Here is a 26,383-nt window from a genome sequence, read left to right as displayed (position 1 = left end):
GATTACAGTCTTCATCCAAGTGTGATCTTTGGAAAGATGGATAAGTTATGCATGTATTGTAAAGCCTTCCGATTTAAGAATGAAGCACAAGGAATATGCTGTGAGGGTGGAAAAGTGAAATTCCCAGAATTAGATTTATCATCCGAGCCATCAGCTTTGTATCAGATGTCACAAGCCAATCGAAACATGCAAAATACACATAAGGAAAAAAATTCATAGCGTAATTAAAACACAAACTCTTTCTTTCCTTTACACTGGTGTGAAAAATTAAGGACGAAGTCGAAAAATTAGCATATCAGCTGAACGAAGAGGCAGAGCGGACAGAAAGAATAATCAGGAGATTAAGTAAGGTGATGTACGGTAGCACATGCGCAGATATGCAGATAGACGTAATGGGGGAGTGTCTGAGTAGTATAAAGCATGTTGTCGGTGTAAGATCAGTATTTCTGGCAAAGAGATTGCACGCCGTATAGCAGTTAAAATCACACCGAGTTGCTGCCTCAGCGAGAAATGGCGAATAATCAATCTGTTAGACGACATCTGGATGCTTTTACCAGAGGTCGAATCATTGGGAAGTTGGAGGAAGGCCGCAGTGTGACAAGTGTGGCTGCAGAGTTCGGAATTGCTCACAGCATCGTTTCACGACTTTGGAGACAATTTCAAACTACAGGAACAGCGCTATCCGGGGGTTTAGTAGTGGTCGTCCACGAGAAACCACACCCGCAGATGACCGGTATATTGCCTTACAGGCCAGAAGAAACAGGCGGCAGACAGCGGGAGAAATCGCTAGACACTCGACACAGGCGACTGGACGACCGATATTGCGTTTTACCGTGGCGAGAAGACTGCACGGTGGTGGTCTGTTTGCACGACGCCCTGTACGGTGTGTACCTCTAACGTCTGCCCATCGGAGAAGGCGTTCTCTGTGGTGCCGGGAACACCGGAATTGGAGAGACAATGAATGGGGACGAGTACTCTTTACAGATGAGAGCAGATTCAGTCTGAGTAGCAATTCTCATCTGGAGAGAGCATCATCCTCGAACATCATAAGGAAAGGGACAGGTATGGAGGTGGCGGTGTTCTCGTTTGGGGAGGCATCATGCTTGGTAGTCGTACAGACCTTCACATCTTCGACCCAGGTTCAGTCAACGGGACCCGTTATTGTAACGAGATTCTTCTTCCATATGTGCGTCTTTTTAGAGGCGCTATGGGTCCGCAGTTCCTTTTCATGGTCGACAATGCACCATGTCATCGCACAATAGCTGCCGAACAGTTCTTAGAGAGTGAGGATATTGAACGTATGGATTGGCCGGCACGATCTCCGGATCTCAATCCCATCAAGCATGTATGGGATTTTCTAGGCAGACGCTTGGCAGCTCGTACCTTACCACCAGTAACGATTCCGGAGCTTCGATTGGCGCTGCAAGACGAATGGAAGCAATGCCTCAACAACTCATTGACACCCTCATTCTCAGCATGGGCAGACGCTGTGAAACCTGCCTAGCAGTCAGGGGAGATCACATCCCCTATTAAAGACCGGATGTTTCTTGCTGGACACCCATCACAGGGATGTTTCGGCCTTCAGTCGCATTGCGCTCCATGCTACTTTTTCAATAAAGCTTCTTTTTATCCCTCTGATTTCTCTTTTAGTAAGTGTTGCTTACATTACTCATGTCCTTACGTATTGGGGATCTTACGATATTAAATGTGTTGATTTGGAAAGCTTTTGTACAAAGTTATATTGAAAAAAACCGTCTCGTCCTTAATTTTTGCACACCAGTGTAAGTAGCAAAGCAATGCATGCCGGGTACCAGCTAGTGGGATATAAATCTTTCTCAAAGATTTGAAGATACATATTTGATTAATATTATTCGTACGTATAAAAAAATACGTTTAGTTGCGAATTTTTGCACTAGGAATGATCGTTTTGGTTTACATTTATGTGCAAACAGCACTTTTCATAGCTGAAAATGAATAGGAAAGGAACCCGATTGACCGATGACCATTTAGAACCCGTGGAAAGAAGATACTTTGTAGTAATTCTTCTCCAAGTTTACAAACATTATCAGAAGCGAAACGCCATGAAGTGTCAAAGCTGTAGTAAGAAATAAAGGAATTCATCATTATTCATATAAAACATACGTATTTTTATTTATGTGTCAAAGAAATGTTAAATAAATAATGGAAAGAAACTAAATTGTCATTGTTTATGCTCAAATTGGTTCCATTTGGAATGTTTCTCTGAAAACTTAGTTTTCATAATTTTTTTGAATTTTAATTTAAATTGTTAATGATTTATTAAACATTAAAATTAATTAAACACATTAGAATAATAATCAGTCTAAATATTTAATATTTAGCTGTCAATATGCTTAAATTAGAAGGTGTAACCACAAAAATGTTTTGCAGACATTAAACTTTATACTTCAGATAAAAAGTAATTTAAAATTTTTCTTTTTTGCGTTTTTATTATTATTGTTTATGTATTTTTTGATAAATATTTAGTAGGCCAGACATAAAATTAAATTAAAATAATTGGTAATACTTGCCTTTCACCTCGCCAAGAAAGAGAAGGTGTGTGTATTGGGAATATGGCAAAGTACACTAGGGCTATCTGCCTAAGGGAAGGGATGCCTTCGTGGAGGACTTTCTAAGGGAAACTGGCTCGTATACACGTTACACATGGGGAAAACCACAAAAACGCCCATGCAGCGGGTTTCGAACCTCGGACCGAACTACCAGTGTTCAGCGATTTTACCGCTCGGCCGCTGGTGAGCCCCAAGAAAGAGAAGGACGTGTTTGTTTAGATAAATAAGAAATTATTTACTTTTGTGATGTGCGCAATAAAATTAAAATTTTTATTTGTAATTATCTAAAAAAAATTTATATTTTTTCCAAAACTATAAACTTTATCATAACTGAAATGTTGTCAAGTTGTACATAGAGATTGTAATAAGAAAAGAGGAAGTTTATAATTACGAGGGCAATCCCCAAAAAAAGGTCTCCTAGATTTTTAGATATACAAAGAACCGTTTATTTTCTATAATTGCTACATCACTTTAAAGATTGCAGAATGCTTTATTTTCAACATAATCGCCATTTCGGTCGATGCATTTTTGTAGACGCTGTGGCAGTTTTACAATGCCCATGTCATACCAGCTTGCCGCCATGCCCTTCAGGAAGCGTTGAGGAGCTTCAGGAGCATCCAGATGATCCTCCGATCTTTACGCATTTTATGAACTCAACAATCGCGAAACTCAACGAATACGAACTCAACAATCGCGAAAGTTGAGTTGTCTCGTCGGCAATTGACGGCCTCCCGTTCCTTTCTTCGTCATGAATTTCAGTACGACCGGCTGTAAACTCTCTACACCACTTGCGAACGTTTTTGACATCCATGCACGACTGTCCATACACTTCTGTCAATAGGCGGTGAATTTCAACCGGTTTAACGCCTTTTGCGTTCAAAAATTGAATAACTGGGCGCACTTCGCACTTGGCGGTAACGTTTATCGGGAGCTCCATTTCGAATGGCTGCCAAGCCAAGACTGAGCATCCGAGCGAAGCGCCTGCGTGTTTATGTGGTAGCGGAGAAGGCACCACTCACAACAGTGTTGCCAACAACCGTATTAAAACTTTCTCTACGTCCCCAAAAAATAGGAGACCTTTTTTTTGGGATTGCCCTCGTATCTATAACATACGAATGTTTTCTATATGTGTCGAGAAAATTTAATGAATAAAAGAAAGACCACAGGTTGCTATTATCTGTCCTTGAAATTTATCCCGCTTGGAAAATTTTTTCGAAATTAGTTTCTTTTAATTTAAGTTTTCGTACTTTATTTATTTTAATTTGCCTATTTTAATTTAATTCATAAACTGTATTTTATTAATTTTAATTTAATTTTATTTAGATGTTGAATCACTGAATTAAACAGTAAATAACTTGAAGCACAATACTCTGCGTTACTGTCATATATCACAAGCGAAAGAAAATCTGGATAGTATTCCCCATTTCACAGCGGCTGTACGGGGCATTGAGTCAGCAAGTTGGAGCACTTTTTGCTTAATGTAGCGAATATGAGGAAGCCATGTACGCCGGTGTTGTAGAATTATTACGAGATATTTCATTTGTATACCATATTTGATGGTTTTGCCCTGGAGTTTAAAGCTGGGGTTATAACTTAAAATACCATGGCGCTCGATTATCAAGGTCTGAATTTTATCTTCTGAAATAATGAGTTTATACTCTTTTTCCCAGCTTGTGAAGGTCTCCAGGCTTTCTTTAGCTCTGTTTTTCAGGCTGCTTGTACTAGCTACTATCAAAAGAAAGTCATCGGTGTAGGCAATTTCCTTTGTGGTCTCTGATTCATCATCGAATTGAAGTGCTGTATTAGCACTAGGTTCCAATAAGGTAGGGTCTAAGCACGAACCCTGTGGGCATCCTCGGAAGGTGTCCTTCGTCATGGTACCATCTGATGTTACTTGTATTTTTCAAGCTTTTAAATAGCTACGAATGAGGTCAGGGAGTGAACCTGGTCATCCTGACACCAAGCTACGAATAACATCTGGCCACCACACTGAATCGAAGGCCCCTTAGATGTCGATTGCTGTAGTAAGCGAGTGGTTACAAGATCTTTTATTATCTGTCGGTACGTAAATGAGGTCATGCATGTTCGGTTGTGAGACCAGCTCGAAAACCATGCTGCCTTGGATGTAATGTGCCGTTTCTTGCAAGGTAAAAATTCGTATGTGACACGTTGATTTCCTCAAAGACTTTTCCAAATGCCGATATGCCGAGAAGACGTATTGGCTGATATGCTGAGAGCATATTTGGGTCCACTCTTTAGGAAAAGGGCCTCTTTTTCTGTTTTGGTGCCGATGAGGAAATGACATAATCTCTAACAAGCGAAAAGGAATGCATTTAAAAATTTTGAAACTGCATGCCGCATTATTTTAATAATAGAATTATCTACTGCATCCGGATCTGGTGCCTTTTATTTTAGCTGCTAATGAATAAATAATACTATCTCAGATATCGATGGGAACTGATGAAAGCCTGGCCCACCTTCCCCGTTCTTGCGTGTGAATGCACTTCTTGCTTGTTTTTGGAGAATAGAGGAGACTTAATGCGAGTCGTTTCTCAAGATCGGTTCCAAATTAGCAGTGATTATTTCATTGCTGATTCGTGCATGTGACAATAGAGAAGCTGTGAGGGAGGTGGGCCGGAAGACTTTGTTATACGCTGTTTTGAACACTGGTCCATAGGTGTCAGTACAGATTTTCGAAAACTTGGCTAACGCCCATTTGGGGTAAAAATATTTAAAAATAGCATACCTTTAGAATTTCCGATAGTTATTCTTGCGCGCTGGAGATAAAAATGTTGTTTTTCCGTACAGTTTTGCTACTGCTCACTTTGAAACCGGTGAGTTTGTTAATAAAAAATTTAAATTTTAGAAAATACGAAACAGATAATAAAATTAATTCGAAATTCAAAATTCGGGCTTGTAGCTGCCCACAGTTGGGTGGAGGACTACGTTATTCAAAATAAGATGGCTCTAGGTACTGTTTTTTTCACAGTGCGAGAAACTTACATACATTCATGCAGATTCTTCATTATTTGATTTCCTTAAATATAATACAGGACGATAATATCTGGTGGCGACAATTTGAAAAAGGATTCAACGTTTTTAGATTCGACGCAAAATGTCGTTTCGGGAATAATAGCCCTTCTGGCCTAACGCTCCTACGGTATAATAAACAGAATTTTCCGGTATATTTAGTATTAAATAGAATTTTCCGCTGTGTTTAAGTCTGTTGTTTTTAATAAGTTGCTTACATAATCGCATTGAGTACAATAATTAATTTATATAATTAATAGGTTTTGTAGAAACTGTAATAAATAAATTAATAAATAGAATTTTCCGGCTTGTTTATGTACGTTATTTTAAATAAATTGCTTGCATAATTGTGTAAAATACAATATTTAATGTACATATTAAATAAGTTTTGTTAAATTATTTTGCTATTTTGCATAAATTGCTGAAAGGTTGCATTAAATGATGAAGTAAATGAAAAAATATACTAAATATCTCCTACATGTGTGTATTAGGTAATCTGCTTTGTGCAGATATTTGAATGAATTGCCGATTATCGTTTAACGCACTCTGTTTTGCGTTCACGGATATTTGGGAATAAACCTCACTTTCTTGAACCCGAAATTACGCCAAAAATATTTTCTCTCGCCAAGGCCGCTATAGAAAACAAGTACCTATTTATTCTATATATGATTTGGTTTATGGCAAAGCACTCGAAGGCTGCCTAAGGGGAGGAATTTCTAAGGGAAACTGTTATACATGGAGAAAACCATGAAAACACCATGCAGCCAGCCCGTTCGCTGGGATTCGAAGCCCGGACCGAACTACCTGTGTTCAGCGATTTTACCGCTCGGCCACTGGTGGACCAGAAGACAAGTACCAAAAAAACTTAGTATAGATTTCATGTAAAACTCGATTTCGAGGACTAGATACCCCTCCTTGATGGAACTAAAAATACAGTTAAGAATAAAAAACAAGAGAAATGTTCGACTAGACTTTTTGTTCTTCAAAGAAGAGGGTCTTACTCGTTTTCAAAGTTAGCAGAATTTTATTTGGAATCTCTGGCAATCTGAGTTTTTTGGGGAAATAGTTTTATAGAGTGAACAAGACTGCAACGAAATTGTTAGATCGATAAGACACTTATGAATAAATTGTTTGTACTGAGTTGTCATGTTGTAAGGCTAGCGAATGTCGGTTACTGGTATGCGAGCAGTTAGGCTTAGACTTTCCAATATGGTTCCAAAAAACATTCGGTAGTGAACGTTCAGTAATGCTCCCACCAAGCTCCCATAGCCATGCCTCCCCTATGGGAACTTGGAGATTATCAACGTATCCAATAGGAATGTTACGAGCTCAGTATATAATATATATACAATTGTTCTACAAGCATAAAAGGGGCGAATGAACCGGATAATGTGGATTTTTTTTTCTTCTTAGAGAAAACTGTTCTCTTGGTGGAAACGAGTTCTTGGAGCTGCATGAGACTGGCAATGTAGTAATGATGTTTCTTTGGTAATTTTTATTGCAAATATTTTTTCATATGTGTTTGCACCGTTAATAATAAAGGTTTTTCATGCCTTTTAACTTCGCATTCTTGATTTGATTTACGGTGACTTGAGCAGAAACAATCCTTAACTAACTAAACATAAGAAATGTAAAAATATAAAATTAGCTTTTTTATCGGCTACATTACTTCAACAACATTATACAAAACGTATATAATAGAATTAAGTACGATAAGGTTTCGCAAGTCGTAACTTTTTATATATTAGGCGTAATATCATGCTAACTACGATTTTACCGAAAAAAACGAGGTACCCACTGGCCAACCATATTTTTTCACATCGTTTTTTCCTGCAATATTTATGAAGAAGACTGCGAAGAGAATATGATTCAGAGCCTAAAATGCAAAGGGGGGTACAACTTATGTTCTAGAGTTGATAAGAAAATGAAAAAAATATCTTTGTGAAAAAAATATCTTTTGCTGTAACTATATAAATAAATTAATTGAGAAAAATGAAAGTTTTATTATAACTGTTGAATCTGAAACGCGGTACAGCTTAAGGTATAGGTGGAACGACTTAATACTGCTATCTAAGTCGTATTAAGTCGTGTTCATAAATTTTATTAATTTTATCCAAGAGAGAGTAGTATATATGGAATTTTATTGTAATAAATATCAGCAACCACAACACAAGACATTATTACCACACAAAAGTTTAATTTTTTTCATATATGCTAGGATTCATACCTATTTTTCTTAAAGGGTGTGAGTTACGCAATCTTATCCTATGTTACTGTCATGATGTTAAAAATGAGACCTATAGGAGACACGTAAAACGTTACATTAGCATTTTTTGACAGAGTTTTTTCACAGGTATAATTTAATAAATGGAAAGCTCTGAAAAGAGTACGTTGTTATTCTGTTGATATATACTTATTTTCGTACTGTCATCAAAGTATAATACATATTAGTGTGAATGTGCTTTCTTTGTGTTTTTCTCGCTAGGTACTGGATAGAGTGAAAGTCGTTGAGAATTTACAACATTGTTTTTATGCGATGAATTTATTTATTGTACCTGTGATACTGGCTGTCACCTTATGCTTTGGAACAAAAGAATTCATCGACAGCAGTGGATTAGAGGTATGTATGTAATGAAACAGATTTAGATGTAACAATGTATGAAAGCTGATAGCGTAGATGTAGAAATACTAAATTTCGTAAATATTAAGATATTGATCCATAATGGAGAGCAAACTTGGCAGCCGAGGCAGATTAAATATTCGTTTTAATTTAAGTTGACATTTGTGGTCACAATTCACTTGGCACTCTAATCTTGTTTTGTGGCATTATACATTTATACTTTTGATAAATTTATATTCTTGATAGCTTTGCGAAAGAAAAGAGGTAACAAGCAGCAGCATCTTAACAGCAAGAGAAGTAGAAGCAAAGGGCGTATTTAATATGGAAACTTACTGAGAGAAGGGCTTCGGTTCTCGAAATTTTCGGTTCCGAATTAGTTACGTCATCATCGTTATGTAAAAATCATTACATAAGAATTAATTTAGAAATGATGCCGTGCAAGAAACATTATTATTTTTAGAGTAGATAGGGAAAATACCCAAATCAAAATGCTATTGTTAATTGAAATTATAATTTTGATTTACATAATCCTTATCATCTTACATGTACTTGGTGCTAAAGCAAAATTTTATCAACTGTTTAACTACATGAATATCATTTCGTCAAGATTAACAATCTAAAGATCATGCATACACAGTGCAAGCTGAAAGTCAGAGATGCATTTATTAAAAAAATAATTTTACAATTTTCACAGATTAAAAAAAATTTACTATGAAAACTTAAACATGGGATAATGGAGGTGCCTTCATTTTTGGATCTAAATTTACAGTCTCGTTGCATTAAATTACACTCATGTCCATAAATTAAGGAAAATTAGAATCACACGGAAATCGACCTCTAAAGTAATAATTTCACCTATAGAATTATCGCACTCATCTTCAAGAATAATATGCAAATTACGAGAAGCTAACAGATGACGCCGATAGTGCGTCACAATGATGAGAGTATATAAGTAACGGTAGCAAAGAAATAAAATTCTTCACAAGTGTTCTGTCAGCCGCTCAGTGTCACAACCGCATAGTTATGACACAGAAGATGCATGTAGATGACTTTTTATGTAGTAGAATTATCGGTCATCTGGAATGTGGGCGTACTCAGATGGAAGTATTCAAGAAACTTGGAATAGCCCAAAATGTCATATATAAGCCTTGGAAACGATTCCAGAATTATAGAAATCTCAATAAACTTTACTGTAGAGGTCGCCTCCCCCCCCCGAGTTACAACGCCGAATGACGAACGGTATTTGGCAGTAACTACAAAAAGGAGAAGACGGAGCACAGCATCAGACCTGTCTCATCAACTATCTTCAGCCACGCGTATGACAGTTTCAAAGCAAACCCGGTACAGACGTCTGTAGAAACTGTCATACCTGGAGCTCTCCATATGAAAGTCCGGCGAGAATCAGACTGCAAGCTAAACCTGGACTCGTCGGAAAACATCACACAAGCCCACTGTTGCGGTGTCCACAATGCATGCTCTGTACTCCAGGCTAGCCGCAGGCGACAGTGAGTTGCAGTAAGTGGAACGCATCTGACAGGTCTACGAGCATATAGACCAATCTGCCCTAAGCGTCTGTACACAGTCTGTCTTGAAATTGACGTACCAGTGGCTGAAGGGAGCTGACGAGACAGTTCTGAGGCTGTGCTCCGCCTGTTTCTTTTGGGAGTAACTGCCAAATACCGATTCTCATTCGGCGTTGTAACTCTGGGGCGACCTGTGCTGTAACGTCTACTCACATTACCATAATCTTGGAATCGTTGCCAAAGCCTGGAGATGACACTCTAGGCAATTCCACGTTCGTCTGATACTTCCAGTTGGGTACGCCCACATTCCAGCGGCCGATAATTCTACCACGTAAAAAATCATCCAAATGCGTCTTTTGTGTCATAACTGTTCGGTTATTGCACAGAAATGCTTATAAAGCGTCTGCGAACAATTTTACTTCTTTGCCTGTATTCCTTATATAGCACTCTCTGAAACTCTCGTCATTGTGACGTACCAGCGGTGTCATCTGGTTACTTCCTGAAATTTGCATATGATTCTTGAAGATGTGTGTAGCGATTTTACAGGTGATATATTTATTTTAGAGTTCGATTTCTGCGTGACTCCGAATTATCCTTAATTTATGGACATGAGTGTATTTCACTGAAGAGGTTTTACCTTCTGAAAAGAACTTTCTAGTTTTTTTTATAATGAACTGCATTTTTTTACACACTTTTTAAGGAATATATCTACCGTGTAAAAAACAGAACTCAATGCACTTAAATAATTGTGATTTGAAATTTCGTGGTAATTCTTTGCTTGAAGCTGGGTTTTAACATGTAACTAAATAATTTATATTTAAATGACGAATCAGGCCGTTTTAAAACTGTTAAAGTACATACTTTACGAAAGTTTGATTTTATGCAAGCTCTAAATAAATACCCTTTTAAGCTTAACGAAAAAAAGCTATAGATAATTTTCGCTTTTCTGATAAAACTTCAAAACAAAAGTATTGTTCAGATTTTTTTCCCTACATAATGAATGAAAAAAAATATGAATAATTAGTATACAGCACCCGAGTTTAGACAGTTTTTGTAAGATGTTTTTATTGCCTGTTAAGAACCGTACGATGGAAAGAATGTGTGAGTCACCATACTATCTTTCTTCAAGCATTTCACTACAAGAAAAACACAGTAAATTATAACTTTCGGCAGGTATCGAAACAATAGACAAAGATATTATGGATATAACTGACTAATTTTATGTAATAAAATAGTAGTAGCTGAACTTCGTCCTTTCTCCAACACTTTATAGACTAGAACAGGGATTTCCAACCATTTTCTTGCATCGACCCCTTTAAAAGAAATGATTTTCTTCATGACACACTCACTTTTTTCTCTATTATATAGGGCACACAACATAATCTTAACATAACATAACAAATAACTGCACATAAATAACTCATAACAATTAGGCTAAGAATACAAACATATGTTTTGGAAAAAAAAAAAAAAAAAAGGAAACGGTTGACTAAATTTATATTTTCTTATATTTTGTACTATAGTTATTTTAATTTTTGGGATAGAAACAAGTTTTAGGAACGCAATCACATATTCTAACTGCACAAAAATTCGAGTTCACTTAATGAAATGGCTTGATGTATTAATGCAATATTTTTAATATTTGACATAAAATTGCTTAATTGAATTTTTAAATCGCCTCGTTTAAAAATATTCAGCCTGTTTCTTGTTCTCCATTTTAGTTTTGCGTTCTTTTTTTTATTGTGCTTTTTGTGTTCTTGCGTTTTACTTTGTAAATTACCCTTATTGCACAAAAAATTTATACATTAAGAAAATGAAAATAAAAATTTATAACAGAAAATGCTATTGATTTATGAAATATATTATACAATTCTAGGTTAATTTTTCTTTTGTATTTATTTTATACGATGTTTTTCTTACTACACGATACAGCTTTATATCAATAAACAATTACTACGAATTTTATTAAGAAACGTTTTCGTAATGAATGAGATCTTTATTATCCCATCAATTACCGGTGCATACTCGGCTATCGACTCCTAGTCGACAGTTTGATCAATCCCTGGACTAGACCTTGTTTTTCCCATTACCGAATCTTCGGCGATTTAAAGCATCACTGCCACTGCTATCATTTCATTTGTGATTTCTGGAGTGCTCGCTTTTTTCCGATTTGGAAGATGAAACCATTACAATTATGCATACATTATTTCTATTCACACTATAATTTATTTATGACGTTTTTCATTGTTATTTTACTTTTTAATAGAAATTCGGTATGATTTGATAAATTTACTCAAGATCTGAAAACGTTCAGAGCTTTCAACCTTGTAAATAAATTATAAACAACTACATTTTTACAGGCATGCTCTATTTTCTTAAAGCATAAGAAATAATTTCACTGGAAACAATATTTTAATTCTTACTAGCATGTCAAATATCATTACTTGAATAATAAATTTCTTATAATCATATATTTAACGAAAACTTCACGTTCTTAAATGAGAAGTATTTTTAAACGGGAAAATGATCTAAAGAATTACCATAGACAAAATTACTGTTAAATTAATGTTTACGTATTTAGATCTTCTGTGCAATTATTTGGAAGTTTTTAATCGATATATTCTATATTTAGAGTGGTCTGGAGATAATGGTGAAATTTATGATGTATATCTCCGGCAGTATTGGATTACCTTTGTATATTTACACTTTGTGGGAATCTCTCCGCTTTTCAATGAAGCAAGAAGTAGAATCATGTTACAGGTAACGTAATTTATTTAAAATGATACTACCACAACGGAAGATGAAATTTGAAATGTTATACGTATATGAACGGTAAATCTTAAATTTCCTAAAGCATTTACAGCTTATGATTTATTCTTAGAAATTTAATGTATATTTAATTAACACGCAATTATAACAATGCGGTAAAAAAAATCTTATGTGGACACCCCACATGACTTCCTTGCACGTCCTGTTAATTATGTACATTTTTTGATGCATTTCATATAAACTTCATTTTCCTGAATTTCATTAGAGATTCAGTTCTCACTTCGCCGCGAGGGAAAATGCATAAAAATTCAAAACATCTTCATTAAAAACTGTAAAACACAGAAAAACCTAAAACACTAAATTAAAAAGCGGTTTAAAACAATTTTTACAGTTACAATTGTAGTTTAAATTCATTAAAGTTAGACAGAAAGACAGCTTTTTCGGTGCACAAAACTTTTGGTTTCACTCGGTAAAAAGACACTAAAGCTGGTGCAGAAAATGACTTAATTCAATATGCTACTAAGCTTCAAATGGCGGCGTCGTTAGGCACAGTGGCACTTAAACAACTTTTAAATTGTTGATAATTCTACAACTATTGCATGCAGATTAAGTAAAGCCATAAAAACCTTAACCGGAATAGATCAATATAATTCAATCACTTTTAAAGCGAAAAATGCACAATTTACCAACATGTAAGAATGAAAAAACTTACCCATTTTACTACTACGTTTTCTTTAATTTACCGAGCAGGGTAACAGAGTGTATATATATATATAGGACATTTATATACTTCTAGTGCTGCCCATTGCAACGAAAAAGACAGGTGCACATCTACATGTTATAGCAGTCTCAAATACAAAATTTCAACGTTCTGAGGCTACTCACAAAATTCGCAGAATCCGAAGATTAGAAAAGATTTTTAACCGACCTCGATGACGAACGAATAGGAAAGCAGGAAATCCTCACAACTATATTCTGGACTTAATTTCTTCTACTTCTTATGGAGTCTACCTTCTTCTCCAAAGGTGGTAGGTAATACGGAAGGCTCTTATCATCGCAACATCTTGTGAAAATTCTTTTTTCTTTAGAATCCTCAGCCAACACGTACTAATTTTATAGTAGGAAAGCCATGTCATTTCGCCATGCGTTACATACAGGATGAGGCTTTTTTCCTAGGCGCCTGTTCTCCATGTGCTTCGTACCTGAGCCTTCTGAGTTATGTGAGACACATACAATATGTACAAACAGATGTGACAAAAAAAGAAAATCTCTTCTGAATCCATTTTAAATCCATTTCACAATCCCTTTTGGGAAAAGAGTCTATTATTCTGTCCGTATGTACACATGTCATATGTAACGCAAAAACATCGTTGAGATGGAACCGAGAGTGGTCAAAAGGTTATTTTTGTTGAAATATGATAAAGTAAGTATGAAATATGATAAAGGAAGTAAAAATGTATTTAATTATCTTATACTGGCTAGTGCTCTTAAAACTAGATTAAAGAAAACGTAGTAGTAGAAATGGGAAAATTCCTTATATATGTACAGGCTGTTTGAATGAGGTAGCTAAGACAGACCAGTGGTCGAGTAGCTAAAAGCGATGAAACACTGATTGTTCGTTCTGAATTGTATTCTCATCGATTGAGCAGGTTGTTTCTTGGAACACTAATAAGCCCTCGAATCTGTAATGAATGAAGATTATAAAAGACCATAGCCCAACCATGGAAGGGAGACCATAAGAGAAAGCGTGAAACTCACTACGGTATGAATTGTATGGGATGAGAATGGGAGAAGTATAAAGTAGAGAATAAACCCAACATTGAAGTCTTACATACATTTTGAGACTTGGCGATAAGATTAAACGAATAAATAATAATATTAAATAAGGATTAAACGAAGGTGGATCAATTATTAATTTAATTTATTTTCCAACATAACTTAAACTATGCGCAACAGCGAGAAATATAGTTAAAAAAATAAATCATGAAATTAATTAAAAACTTCACGGTACAAAATGTTTCGGGTAAAAACATTGTTAAAATTGTCAAATATTAATAATAACGCCTAAAATATAATGATAAATTGCGGCAAATTTAATGCTAAAGAATGCACTTTCGCTTGATGTGATAAGCGCACATCGTGGAGACTGGGAAAATTTGGTCTATCTTTCAAATTGCGGGATGACAGGAGGAAGAGGTTTGCCGATTTGGTCTTTGTAAGATCAGCTGAATGCGTCCATGCCACACTTGCTCTTTTTGATCTTCTCTTTTTAAATTCCTTCTATTAGCTCACGCTCTCCCTATATCTTGTTCAAATTTTCAATCGTTAATATAATACTTTTTATTTATCCACTTAAGTTCAAATACATTTTTTTAAACTTGTAGTGGATATACTTAATGTCAATACAGTTTTTTCACACACACACACACACACACACACAAAAAAAAAAAAAAAAAAAAAGGAGAATTGAATTTTATTTATTTATTTATTTTTGTATTTTTAAAATTTTTCTTTTTTGATATAAGAAAAAATTGACTTTAAAGAACTGTTTTATTTAATTAATTATTAATTAATTAATTTTCAGTCGTCAATAAAATACTTGTTCATCCACTCAAGTTCAAATGCATTTTTTTAAACTTGTAGTGGATGACACTTGATGTTAATACAGTTTTTTCATATATTAAAAAATTTTTAAATTCTTAATTAAAAATTATTTTTTGTATTTAAATTTTTATTTATTTATTTACTTATTTATTTATTTGTTTTTTGTTGACCTAAGTAGGAATTGACTTTTTAAAAAAAATATATTACTTGTTTTAACATAAGAGGGCAAAGCACACGAGGGTAATCTGCCTTATGAGATCGGTGCCTTAGTGGCGGATTTTCTAAAGAAATCTCACTCATATTCGGGCTACATATTGAAATAATTACAGAAAACATGCATGTAGCCAACCCTTTTTCTTAGATTCGAACTCAGAATGAATTACTACCGTTCATAATCACGCGGTTGCTGATGGGTCTGCAATCGAACAGGTTGAATGCATGTGGTTCCTTATTTCGAATATAAATGCGAGCCAGCTTAAGTTCTTTCATTCTTCTACGAAGGCATTTCTGCTCATAAGGAAGGTAGCCCTAATGCGTTTCCCTTTATCAAATAAGCCAGTGTGATCGAAAAAACCAGACACGTGGTTTATTTTCTAAAATGCATCTGCAGTTTCGCAATTTTTGCACAATGAAATAGAAAATTTTAAGAAAGTGACGCAGTTGACTGGAAGATTTTAAGTGTAAAATCTAACTTTTTGGTTTTGTCTCCGTGAAGAAAGGACCTACTAGCGGTCGAGAGCTAAAGTCGCTGAACAGTGGTAGTTCGGTCCGTGGTTCCAACGCCTTCATGAGCGTTTTGTGATTTCCTTGGTGTTTATTATGTATACTAGCCAGTTTCCCTTAAAACGTCCTCCACGAAGGCATACCTACTCTTAGACAGATAGTCTTCGAGTGCTTTGCTATAACGAAATAAACCAAACCAAGAAGAGATATTCAATGAATAAAATAATGATTATGTTTCAAAAGTTATTAAAAAAATCTGATGTGTACACCCCATGATTTCCTTGTACGGAATATTAAATTATATGAATTTTTTCTTGCGTTTTATTTTAAATTTATTGGATTGAATTAAATCTACTTCGTCGATAGCGCATAAACCACAAAAGAATAAATGCACTCTTTAATAAAATTCACTATATTTGTTTACCATAGCGACATTCTGGCGCTAAGTTTCGCTCATATTATAACTCAGAATGCATATAAGTTTACTAGAATGCCCGGCGGTCATACGAAATGACCGCTGTTCTAGATATTATAAATTGTAATTAAAATGATTTGTACAAAGGTGTCTGCTAATTTAAACTGAATTACCCAGGGCAGGCGGCGAGGACATCCCTTTGCTTATTGCCCCACGGGGTTTCCCCTTTCTACTTGCTTAATTGCTTAAAGTAGAGTGCAATGAAGGAAACCACTGGCGGTACATTTCTTAAGAGCCACCGCTAGCTCAATAAATAAAGGTGATTTAAATAATGAAATGTTAATTCACATGTCAAAGATCTCTTTGTACACAACATTTCTTGTGTAGATCTTTCCATCATTTTTAAGCTCGCCTTGCAGAGGACCATCCATTAATTTTAATTTTACGTCCGTTCTTTCACGAACTCTTGAATAGGTAACATAAAGTTGACTGTGTACAAATGCTGGCTCAGGTAAAAAAATGCCAATACGCTTAAGCGTTTGGCCCTGAGAATTATTGATGGTTATAGCAAAGGCAAGTTTTACAGGAAATTGTCCACTTCTCAATTGAAACGGCAACACTGTGCCGTGGCAACTTCACCCCATTGGCTAGTACAATTACGCAAGCAACCAATAAACTATCGGCGACAAACAGACACTTAAGCCGCAGATATATATGGGGTGAAGTAACAGCTTCTCCTTCGAAACGGCTTGCACCCGGGCTTAGCGAAGCACACCGTTGGATTCTGCAGGTCTGTGGCACGCCATTTTGACCATTCGCTTCTTCTTGGGACTTTAATTAGCCGAGATATTAATTAAAAACTAATTTCCCCCTCCATTGTCCACTTTTTTGGGTTTTCCCTACTAGAGGGATTTGGCTACGTGCCAAATTCTTTTTTCTCGAATATCTACGGAACGGCGCCGAGTTGAAATTCGAGACGCATATCCTCGGATTCCAAAAAATTCTCCGAATCCATCGATAACATTTTCATCTTCGTACGACTTTAATCGGCCGAGATATTAATTAAAAACTGCGGAAACGTTAATTTCCGCCCTCATTTTTCCGAGTGACAACAATAAACTATCGTCGACACACACTTTAGCCATATAAAGATATCATTTGAAGAATTATCTAATCGTTGCCACATGCTCTATCCAAATACTATAACAAATCTAAAACGATGTTTTTAATTTATAAGCCAACAAATCAATAATTTTTAATTTATAAGCCAACAAATCAATAATTTAAAAGCCAACAAATTTAATTAAGTTTTTAATTTATAAGCCAACAAATCAATAATTTATAAGCCAACAAATCAAGCTTAATTTATAAGCCAACAAATCAAAAAAAGAAACAGGTTTTCACAGACGATTCAATATTTCTCATTCAATCAATTCAGTTGTCACTTCCCGGCAAAGCAAAAATACATAAAAACTAAAATATATCTATGTTAAAAATTACGAAATAAATCTCAAACACTTACTTCCTCGAATAAGTTCCAGAATTTTTTCTTTCCAATGGCAGATCGTGAACAATTACAAATGTAACCCAGTCCGTTAATCTATACAAGGCTGGATGTGTTGGTCTCTTTATTATGGAGGCACCTAACAGGTGGGCCACCATCGCCTTTTCTATGAAGGGATGGACAGTTACAACTCTGCCTTTTCCGAGATTTGAACTCAGGCTCTTCGGCATAACAGTCAGCTTCCCTGACCACTATACCGACTGGGCGGCATATACTCCAGAATGGATTAAACATGATTTAATTCGCAATAATAAAAGAAGGCGTTATCTTTGTTGTTGCAAAGCTTAGTTTCTCTAGATTGACAACAAATCCGCTATTTTGCCAAGTTTGAAATGTAAACAAACATGTCCGCCATCGCAAAAATAACTAGGCTTAGCTGCACTTAAACAACTTTTAAATTGTTGAAAATTCCCCAGATATTGCCTGCAGATTTACTAAAGGCATAAAAACCTTAACCAGAGGATAAAAACAACATAATTCAATCATTTTTAAAGCAAGAATTGCACAATTTACAAACATATAAGAGTAAAGAAACTGAAATTACTGAGGCGGGTAACAGAGTGGATATATATATATACATATATTTATATACGTTTGGTAAGATCGATTGCAACCAAAATACGAGGGGCACATCTATATGTTATAGCAATCCTATATACAAAATTTCAACGTTCTGAGGCTATTCGTTTTTGAGTTATGCGAGATACGTACGCACGTATGTACGTATCTCGCATAACTCAAATACGTAATGTACGTACGTACAGACGCCCCGAAAAATTATCTTTAGTATTCATTTTAAATCAGTTTTATAATTTGTTTGGGGGAAAAGTCTTTTATTCAGTCATTATGTACAGATGTCACGCAGAAACATGTTGCATTCGACAGCGGTCAAAATGGATATTTTCGTTGAAATATGCTGCCTGAAACTTTTCGCGATTACAATACTTCTTTTTATTTCGTACGAGGAAGTAAAAATGGCGAGCTTTTACATTCAAAATCTTCAGTGGCATACTGAAAAAAGATTTTCAATTTCCCTTGTCTTAACTTGTTGACAAACTGAACGTCAGAGTTCTGCTGGAAAAATAAAACAGTAAAGAAGCAATAAAATAATGCACTTAAATTTGGGACATAAACACAGCAAACTTTTTTTGATACTAAAGGGTATATAGTAAGAAGGCTAATTTTATTTTTCCTCAGTTCTGATACTGAAGGTTTTATGGACGAAGACGACAACGAGGAAGAAGACTACACTAAGTTCAACGATTCATCCTCAAGGCCGGCAGATTTTACGAGAAGGATAAGTAGTCGCATACACGAAGGAATGAGAATGGATTTGGAACGCAGAGTACCGCAAAGGAGTTCTGAGGTATTTTAATTCTCAATGGATTCTATCTGAAACATTTACAATTTGATATCTAAATAATTATGCAATTAGACCAAGGGTTCTCAACCAGGGAAGAAATTTCATAGTTTCGGGGGAAGGAGGAATACGCCCACCAGCGGCCGAGCGGTAACGTCGCTGAACACTGGTAGTTCGGTCTGAGGTTCGAATCCCGCGAACGGGCTGGCTGCATGGGCGTTTTCGTGGTTTTCCCCATGTGTAACGTGTATACGAGCCAGTTTCCCTTAGAAAGTCCTCCACGAAGGCATCCCTCCCTTAAGGCAGATAGCCCTCGAGTGCCTTGCCGTAATCTAATAAACCAAACCGAAGGAGGAATACAATCAGCCCTTTATTTGCCACTTAATTATTTAATTTTAGTTTATGAATCTATAAAAAACTACTTTTAATCAAGTTTTGATATTTATTAACATTTTCGAAACTTTGTCTTGCTTAATTTATAAAATACATTAAAAAATATTTTAAACTTAAATAAATTTATATGCTTGTTTCGTGTTTTGGAAAGGACAGATAGTCTAGCAATGGTGAAAGGAATGCATGGGGCAAAAAAGATTGAGAACCACTGAATTAAAACTTAAATATAGAAGATAAGAAAGTAAAAACAATTTGATATGAGCAGCACATGACCTAATGAGAAGCAAGGAGCTTTAAATAAAATATCATTTCAGGTTGATCATTTGTAAGTAAAATGTAATTTGCTTATAAACTTTATGGGTCAGTGTCAACTGTAAACACTACACTTTTTTTATTATTCTACTCTACCATGCAACGGGCAGTGATAACTATACGTCCTGGTGTACACATCCTGTCTTATACTTTGATTTAAAAATATAATAGCGATCGCACTATATCCTCTGAACATACAGTGTTTCGGATTCAAAAATCCATCATTTGACAATCATAGAATTTTTAAAAGCAGCTGTCTTTAGAATTCCCAATACAGTGTTAAATGCTGCCACACATTTCTTTTTATATTCGCTATATTATTTATATTTGATGTATTGTTTTCTTAAAAATAATGCATAGCAATAACATTTGATGGCAGCATCGTTTCATTTGACAAGTGTTTCGATTGAAAACTGAAACGAACACAAAACTGAGGATTGAGAATAATATATTATAGCGGGAGCTTGTCTTCATAATGATATTATTCTCTTTGCATTTCGCCTAATTCCAAGGATACCTAAAAGGCTTATATATAAATGTGATATGCTATTCTCAGTCACATACCTATTTTAAATATCAAATTTGAGACGTTTCGGGTTATCTTGTAATATATTTTTTCAAGAAAGTTTGTCCAGAGCTTCAAGTATTACTTCCGGTTCATCAGTTTTAGCCAAAATCTAATATGTTGTTCCCAGTGATATAAAAATTTTAATACTAAAATTGAAAAGTTTTAGATTGCATTTAATTTAGTTTTTGATTATAAACTGTTATGGACTTCGAGTAAAGTACCACTTCAGTTGTGCATTAAAGACTGTTATGGGCTTCCTGTAAAGTGCTACTTCCCTCTGTCTAATTTTACATAAAATATAATCAATTCTTTATATAAATGTAGAAAGAATACGGAAAACAGAAGAGATAAATCAATGTAAAAATAGTCAAAACGTGCGGGGACCGTAATCTGTGATTATTCACTGAAAATACACTATTGAATTTTTTTTTTAACGAAACATTACCTCCTTTATGTATGTACATAGAAGTAAAGAAGCCATAATTTCATCTAAGGAAGAAGCCTTTCAGTTTCTGATACTGTCTCAAAATTTCAGTTAAATTTCTTCCACGGATTTAAACAGTTTTTTTTTTCTTATGTTTATGAATAGATGTGGTGTCTTATGAATAAATACTTGAGTATCAACAAGTACAAAATTTATGACCATTCTAGACATACAAAAAACTAGAAAAACCCTTTTCAGTTTGCAGGGTCGTTCTCTGTTTTTCCACATAAACTAAATTAGATCCTACATTGAACTTGGCGAATTCTCGCACAGGCGTGAATAAATACCAGCACAGAAGAAGAGTGAAAGTAACTTTTTATTGAATTCAAAAATAGTTAACAGAAGGGCACTATCTTCGTGCTTTACAATGGCACCGTCAAACTTGTGGTGAAACTGAAAACGTAGAATATAATTTAAGCCAAAATCTAAAATAAGCAGTGCTGGATAGCACTTAAGTTACGCCTAACAGGTTAACTCACAAAAACCTAACAGGCATGATGATAAACCGAAATGGCCAAGAGGCTGAGTAGCGTAACAGCGAAACATCCTGGCGAGAAAATGGGAGGAGAAGTTGAGAAGTTCAGTAAATGTATCCGACTTAAAATAAATTTGTTATGCAAAATTAGGGAAAATTAAAAGTTAAATCTACTTTGAATAGATTAATTTTTATTAATTATTGCAAAATGATTTCTCAACATGCTCTGAAAATTAAGATTTGTTTTAATTTCTGATTTTAGTTGCAAAACCGCTGTGTACCCTTATGTGTAATGTGAATACGAACCAATTTTCTCCATAAAGTCCTCACGAAAAGCATCCTTTCACTTACGCGAGACAGTCGTCGCATGCTTTGCCATAATGGAAAGCAAGCAAACCAAACAAATAAATAAAGCTTATAATTTCGGTAAATACGCAAAAATGGATTCTGCTCCTATTGGTCATCAAATGACATGCGTCACTGTTATATTTTTAAATAAAAATTTAAGGATGAAATGTTCTTTCCCTAAGTTCTCTCTTCTGATTAGTCTTTTAATCTCAACAATACTCATATGTTTAAATCTATTGCTTGATTTCTTAATTAAATGCTGCTAGAAATGATAGAACAAGCTGTGTGTGCACATGCTTTCTACCAGGGATAAATAGTAACTCTAATAAATAACTAAATAAATAACTCTTTAGTCCTGGCTTTCTACCATACCTAGTGGCCTCAGCTTAGGTTGACCGTTAGTATAATTATGCGTATATATGCTCATATACACTGAAAAAACAGATTGCGCACTGAGAATTTCAGCAGTTTTCATACAAATTCGGGTATGAAAGAGATGAAAATATTGTTGCATAGGATTTCATAACGGGCCGGATTATGCAAGTAAAAGGGCGGCATTCACCCCGCGGGCTGGCTTTTCCTATCTCTGGCTTATAACAACACTGATGAAGTTTAATCTACAGAGCGAAAGCATTTTAAACAGTCTTCTGTCACAAATGGGAGAGATGAGCACTTGTGATTAAACACCACAAACTGTCATAACATTTTATTATGTTGATAGAATTGGAACATTTGAAGCATAGTTTATCATGCACATGCAATTGCACATTAATTTGAGCATTAATCATTGCATTACCTCTCCTTTAGATGGAAGAAAAAGAACATCAAACAACGAAGACTGTGAACCGAAATGATGCTTTTGAGGAAGCCATGCCATCTGCTACAGAAGTTGAATCTAGTGGGATGGGATCTTTTCAAAACGAATCCTGGCAGAATATTGGTAAAATGTCTTATCTTTAAATTAGAGGTTATGCTGACTGTGCATATTGTTCCTGTGTTTTTTTCAAAACCATAATAAATGCTAGGTGTATTATTGCAGAGATCTTTTTAATGACCGTGCAGATTATCATGCATTGAACTTGTATGACTTAAATTAATGCCGATCATCATGCATTGAACTTGTATGACTTAAATTATTACCTAAATAAGTAAAAATGAAAGTTTTTGTTTGGAACATACGGGGGGGGGGGAATCGAGTTGAATTTTCGTATGATAATAATTATGCTTCATTCATTATGTCAGCGACAGCTAGTAAATGATAGTGAATAGCTAGTAAATCAAAGAGCACTGCAATTTCTGCATTTTTAAAAAATATGTTGGTTTAAAGACACCGCTTAATGTGATTGCGGTTAATGTTACCTTTTGGATATCATTATCAGGCTAGCGAAGCATCACCCAGTTATATAAGAAAACATGGAAAATGCATTACTCATTGTGATCAATCATGGAATTATCATGGAATCATTACTCATATGCACCGCAATTTCTGCATTTTTAAAAAATATGTTGGTTTAAAGACACCGTTTAATGTGATTGCGGTTAATGTTACCTTTTGGATATCATTATCAGGCTAGCGAAGCATCACCCAGTTATATAAGAAAACATGGAAAATGCATTACTCATTGTGATCAATCATGGAATTATCATGGAATCATTACTCATATGCACCGCAATTTCTGCATTTTTAAAAAATATGTTGGTTTAAAGACACCGTTTAATGTGATTGCGGTTAATGTTACCTTTTGGATATCATTATCAGGCTAGCGAATCATCACCCAGTTATATAAGAAAACATGGAAAATGCATTACTCATTGTGATCAATCATGGAATTATCATGGAATCATTACTCATATGATAATCATGGAAAATGCATTACGCTTGTTATCAAACTCTTGCCCCCATGAGGACAACAGAGCTGCTTTCATGCTTAAGCTGTTATTGCGTGTCATCTAGAAGAGAAAATCTGGGCGTACAAGGCCCTTGAAGAATATACGTTGGAGTCCTGTGTTGCTGCAAGCGATACATAAAGCTGCACTGCATAAATTAAAAAATTATTTACATCAATTGCATAGAATCAGATGCTGTGTTAGATATTGCAGAAACTTTTTATAGAATATATGCAATTATCAAAATAATAATTCACAGAAATGTTTATATACTATTTACAAAATAAAGGCTTAGACAACACGAAGAAAATATTCACATTACAAATTAAACGTTATATGAGACTGAGAGATGTACTTTGCGACCGACAGTTCTGAGTTCGGGCTATATGCTGTGAGAAAGGTTTAATATTATCAGCATTAGAGTTGATATATGCAATTTCTTTGAGAGCTTTCTTTAGCCCTTTTACATTTTTCTCTAGTTGAGCTCTCCAGGTCTGAAGATTGTATAATAAGTCAAATTGTAAAATAAAAGATAAAATCGCCAAATAATGTCGCAATAGAGTACAGAAATTCCATAAAGCCATAGCCATGTCGCCAAATAAGGGGTTAATTCGCCGTGCAGTTTGGTTTTGATTTAAGACTACCATGTGTACCGTTCTCCGAGTTTTAGAAAGATTTACTGAATTAATCAGAATTATCGACTAACGAAGCGGAATTCTAGACGACCTTTGCTTTTTCGCTATAGATTTGCTTTTCCCAAAACATATGCCACATGTAGCGAGAAACTCATTGTTGAGTTCAAAATAACATTGAGATACTCTTAAGGTCTAGAAGATAGTTTCATTAACGTCTAAACTGACTCGTTTATTCTGAAATATTCTGAAAAGCAAAATGTTGCATTTATTAGCGATCAAGTTGATTTCCGTAGCCTGATCATGTTATCAGCATATTTTGCAGTGAACTTGTTGAGAAGTTCCAGAAGGTCGTTTATGTATGAATTTAGAAAGAATTGGTCCCAGTATCAATCTTTTAGGTATTCTAAAAAGAAAGAGAATTTCTTAGCCAAAAAGCATTTTTCCATCCTAATTTGAAACCTCTTCCTTCCAAGATATGACTTTATCAATTTAAGGAAGTTAATTCCGAAGAGAAGGTAACTTACAAATTAACCTTTTGTTCCAGAAACCGCCAAATGCTTTCTCGAAATCGAGAACGTATAAAAGCCTGCCAAGCCTGCTATTTCTTGGTAAAATCTTCTGCAATATATTGTGGAATAAATAAGCTCTGGTGAATAATAGAAGGTTCTTTTTGAAAGAAAATTGATCGCTTTTTTTGAGTAAGGTTAGTTTACTTGATGACATTTTATAGTCCAGAATGAGCATCTCTCTCAAACATTTTGCTCAGACAAGAAAGCAAACTGAAGAGAATGCTACATAAGCATCAAGTCCAGCTGAAAGTCCTAGTTTCATACTCCTCTGGCGATTATTGCGTCGAATTTTCATTAAGTCCCGAATTCCGTTAAAAAAATTTCTGTGCAGCAATGAAGTTATGAAACGAAATTAATTTTTTATTTAAAAATCATTTCATTATTACTAAATGCAATAAAATTTGTTTACGTACAACAACAAAAAGGAACTTTATTGCTACCTTATGACTTGTGTCATTCAAACATAAATGAACTTTGCATTGTATCTAAAATTATTATGAAATATAAGTATCTGTATTTATAAACCGTAAGATTAAGCACTTGTACTTTTAATCAAAATTCCAGAATCAGAAATATTTCCCGAGCTGAAACAGTTTATTCGAGAGCCAGTTTCCCGAGTCAACTCCGACTGCAATGGAGTACGGGTGTTCATTATCAACTCCAATCCAGATTTGTCCATCAAGATAAAACCTAATCAGAAGGACAGTTCTGAGCAAATGGCATCGGAAGGCAAGGAAGGTTTTCAAGTACCGTTATTGCAAAGTGAGAGATCCGATCCAGTAGGCGAAAGAAAATTCCAAGAAGAAACTTTCAATCAACTTGAGTCTAAAGAAGATTTAGAAAATAATGATCTTGCTTCTTCTAGTATAGATGTGCAGAATTCTGTTTTCAGTAGCAACATATAATGTAGAAATATCAAATATATATATCTATATATATATATATATAAAATTGAGACAATGGTATTTTGTGCTTATGACTCACTATTTTATGTACATTTTACAGTCAGTGAATTAGAAATATTTACTGAATCATCGGTTTGAAAAACAACAACTTGCAGAATGTTACAATTTAGATCAAAAATTCACCTATACATCTTCCCAGAATAAATTTTTAACAATTTAAATAAATGTAAATTCATTTCATTCAAATCTTTCACAAATATATCCGTTTTGACGCAGACGACTATACGAACTTCGTTCCTAATTAGCTAGCAGCCACCTGATCGAATTAATTGCACCTGTAAGGAAAAATGGAGTTTCACTGATGAATTTTTTAATTTGAGGAACTTCGCTTCGCCTTTTAGATAATCTAAATTAAAATTTGAAATACATGCCAAATTACTTGAACAGACTATTAGTTACTTTTCCTGAAAAGAATGTCCTTAATAGAAACTCTGGTACTCATTTAACTAATCGAAAAATCATAAATCTGCAGACAACCCTTTGATTTGCCGAAACATTGAACTCCAGCGAAGGCACAATTGACTTATAATCTCCAGTTAGTTTGGACTATT

At 34.9% G+C, this 26,383-nt stretch overlaps 1 protein-coding gene across 1 annotated transcript in view; it reads left to right on the top strand.

The window, feature by feature from the left end:
* The window catches only part of LOC118191379 (uncharacterized), a 33,144-nt gene extending 7,210 nt beyond the window's left edge, over positions 1 to 25,934 (top strand). Inside the window, exons 3-7 of the mRNA XM_035362181.2 lie at positions 8,104 to 8,238; positions 12,394 to 12,521; positions 19,034 to 19,202; positions 22,584 to 22,716; positions 25,432 to 25,934. Coding sequence (XP_035218072.1) covers positions 8,104 to 8,238; positions 12,394 to 12,521; positions 19,034 to 19,202; positions 22,584 to 22,716; positions 25,432 to 25,772 — 906 coding nt within the window. The 3' untranslated portion in view covers positions 25,773 to 25,934. The remainder of the gene's footprint in view (positions 1 to 8,103; positions 8,239 to 12,393; positions 12,522 to 19,033; positions 19,203 to 22,583; positions 22,717 to 25,431) is intronic.
* Positions 25,935 to 26,383: the final 449 nt, after the last annotated feature.

Source organism: Stegodyphus dumicola, chromosome 8 (assembly GCF_044657685.1).
Source record: "Stegodyphus dumicola isolate Sdum_Otavi_A_Nest chromosome 8, ASM4465768v1".
NCBI lineage: Eukaryota > Metazoa > Arthropoda > Arachnida > Araneae > Eresidae > Stegodyphus > Stegodyphus dumicola.
This window is presented reverse-complemented; position numbering and strand designations above follow the sequence as displayed.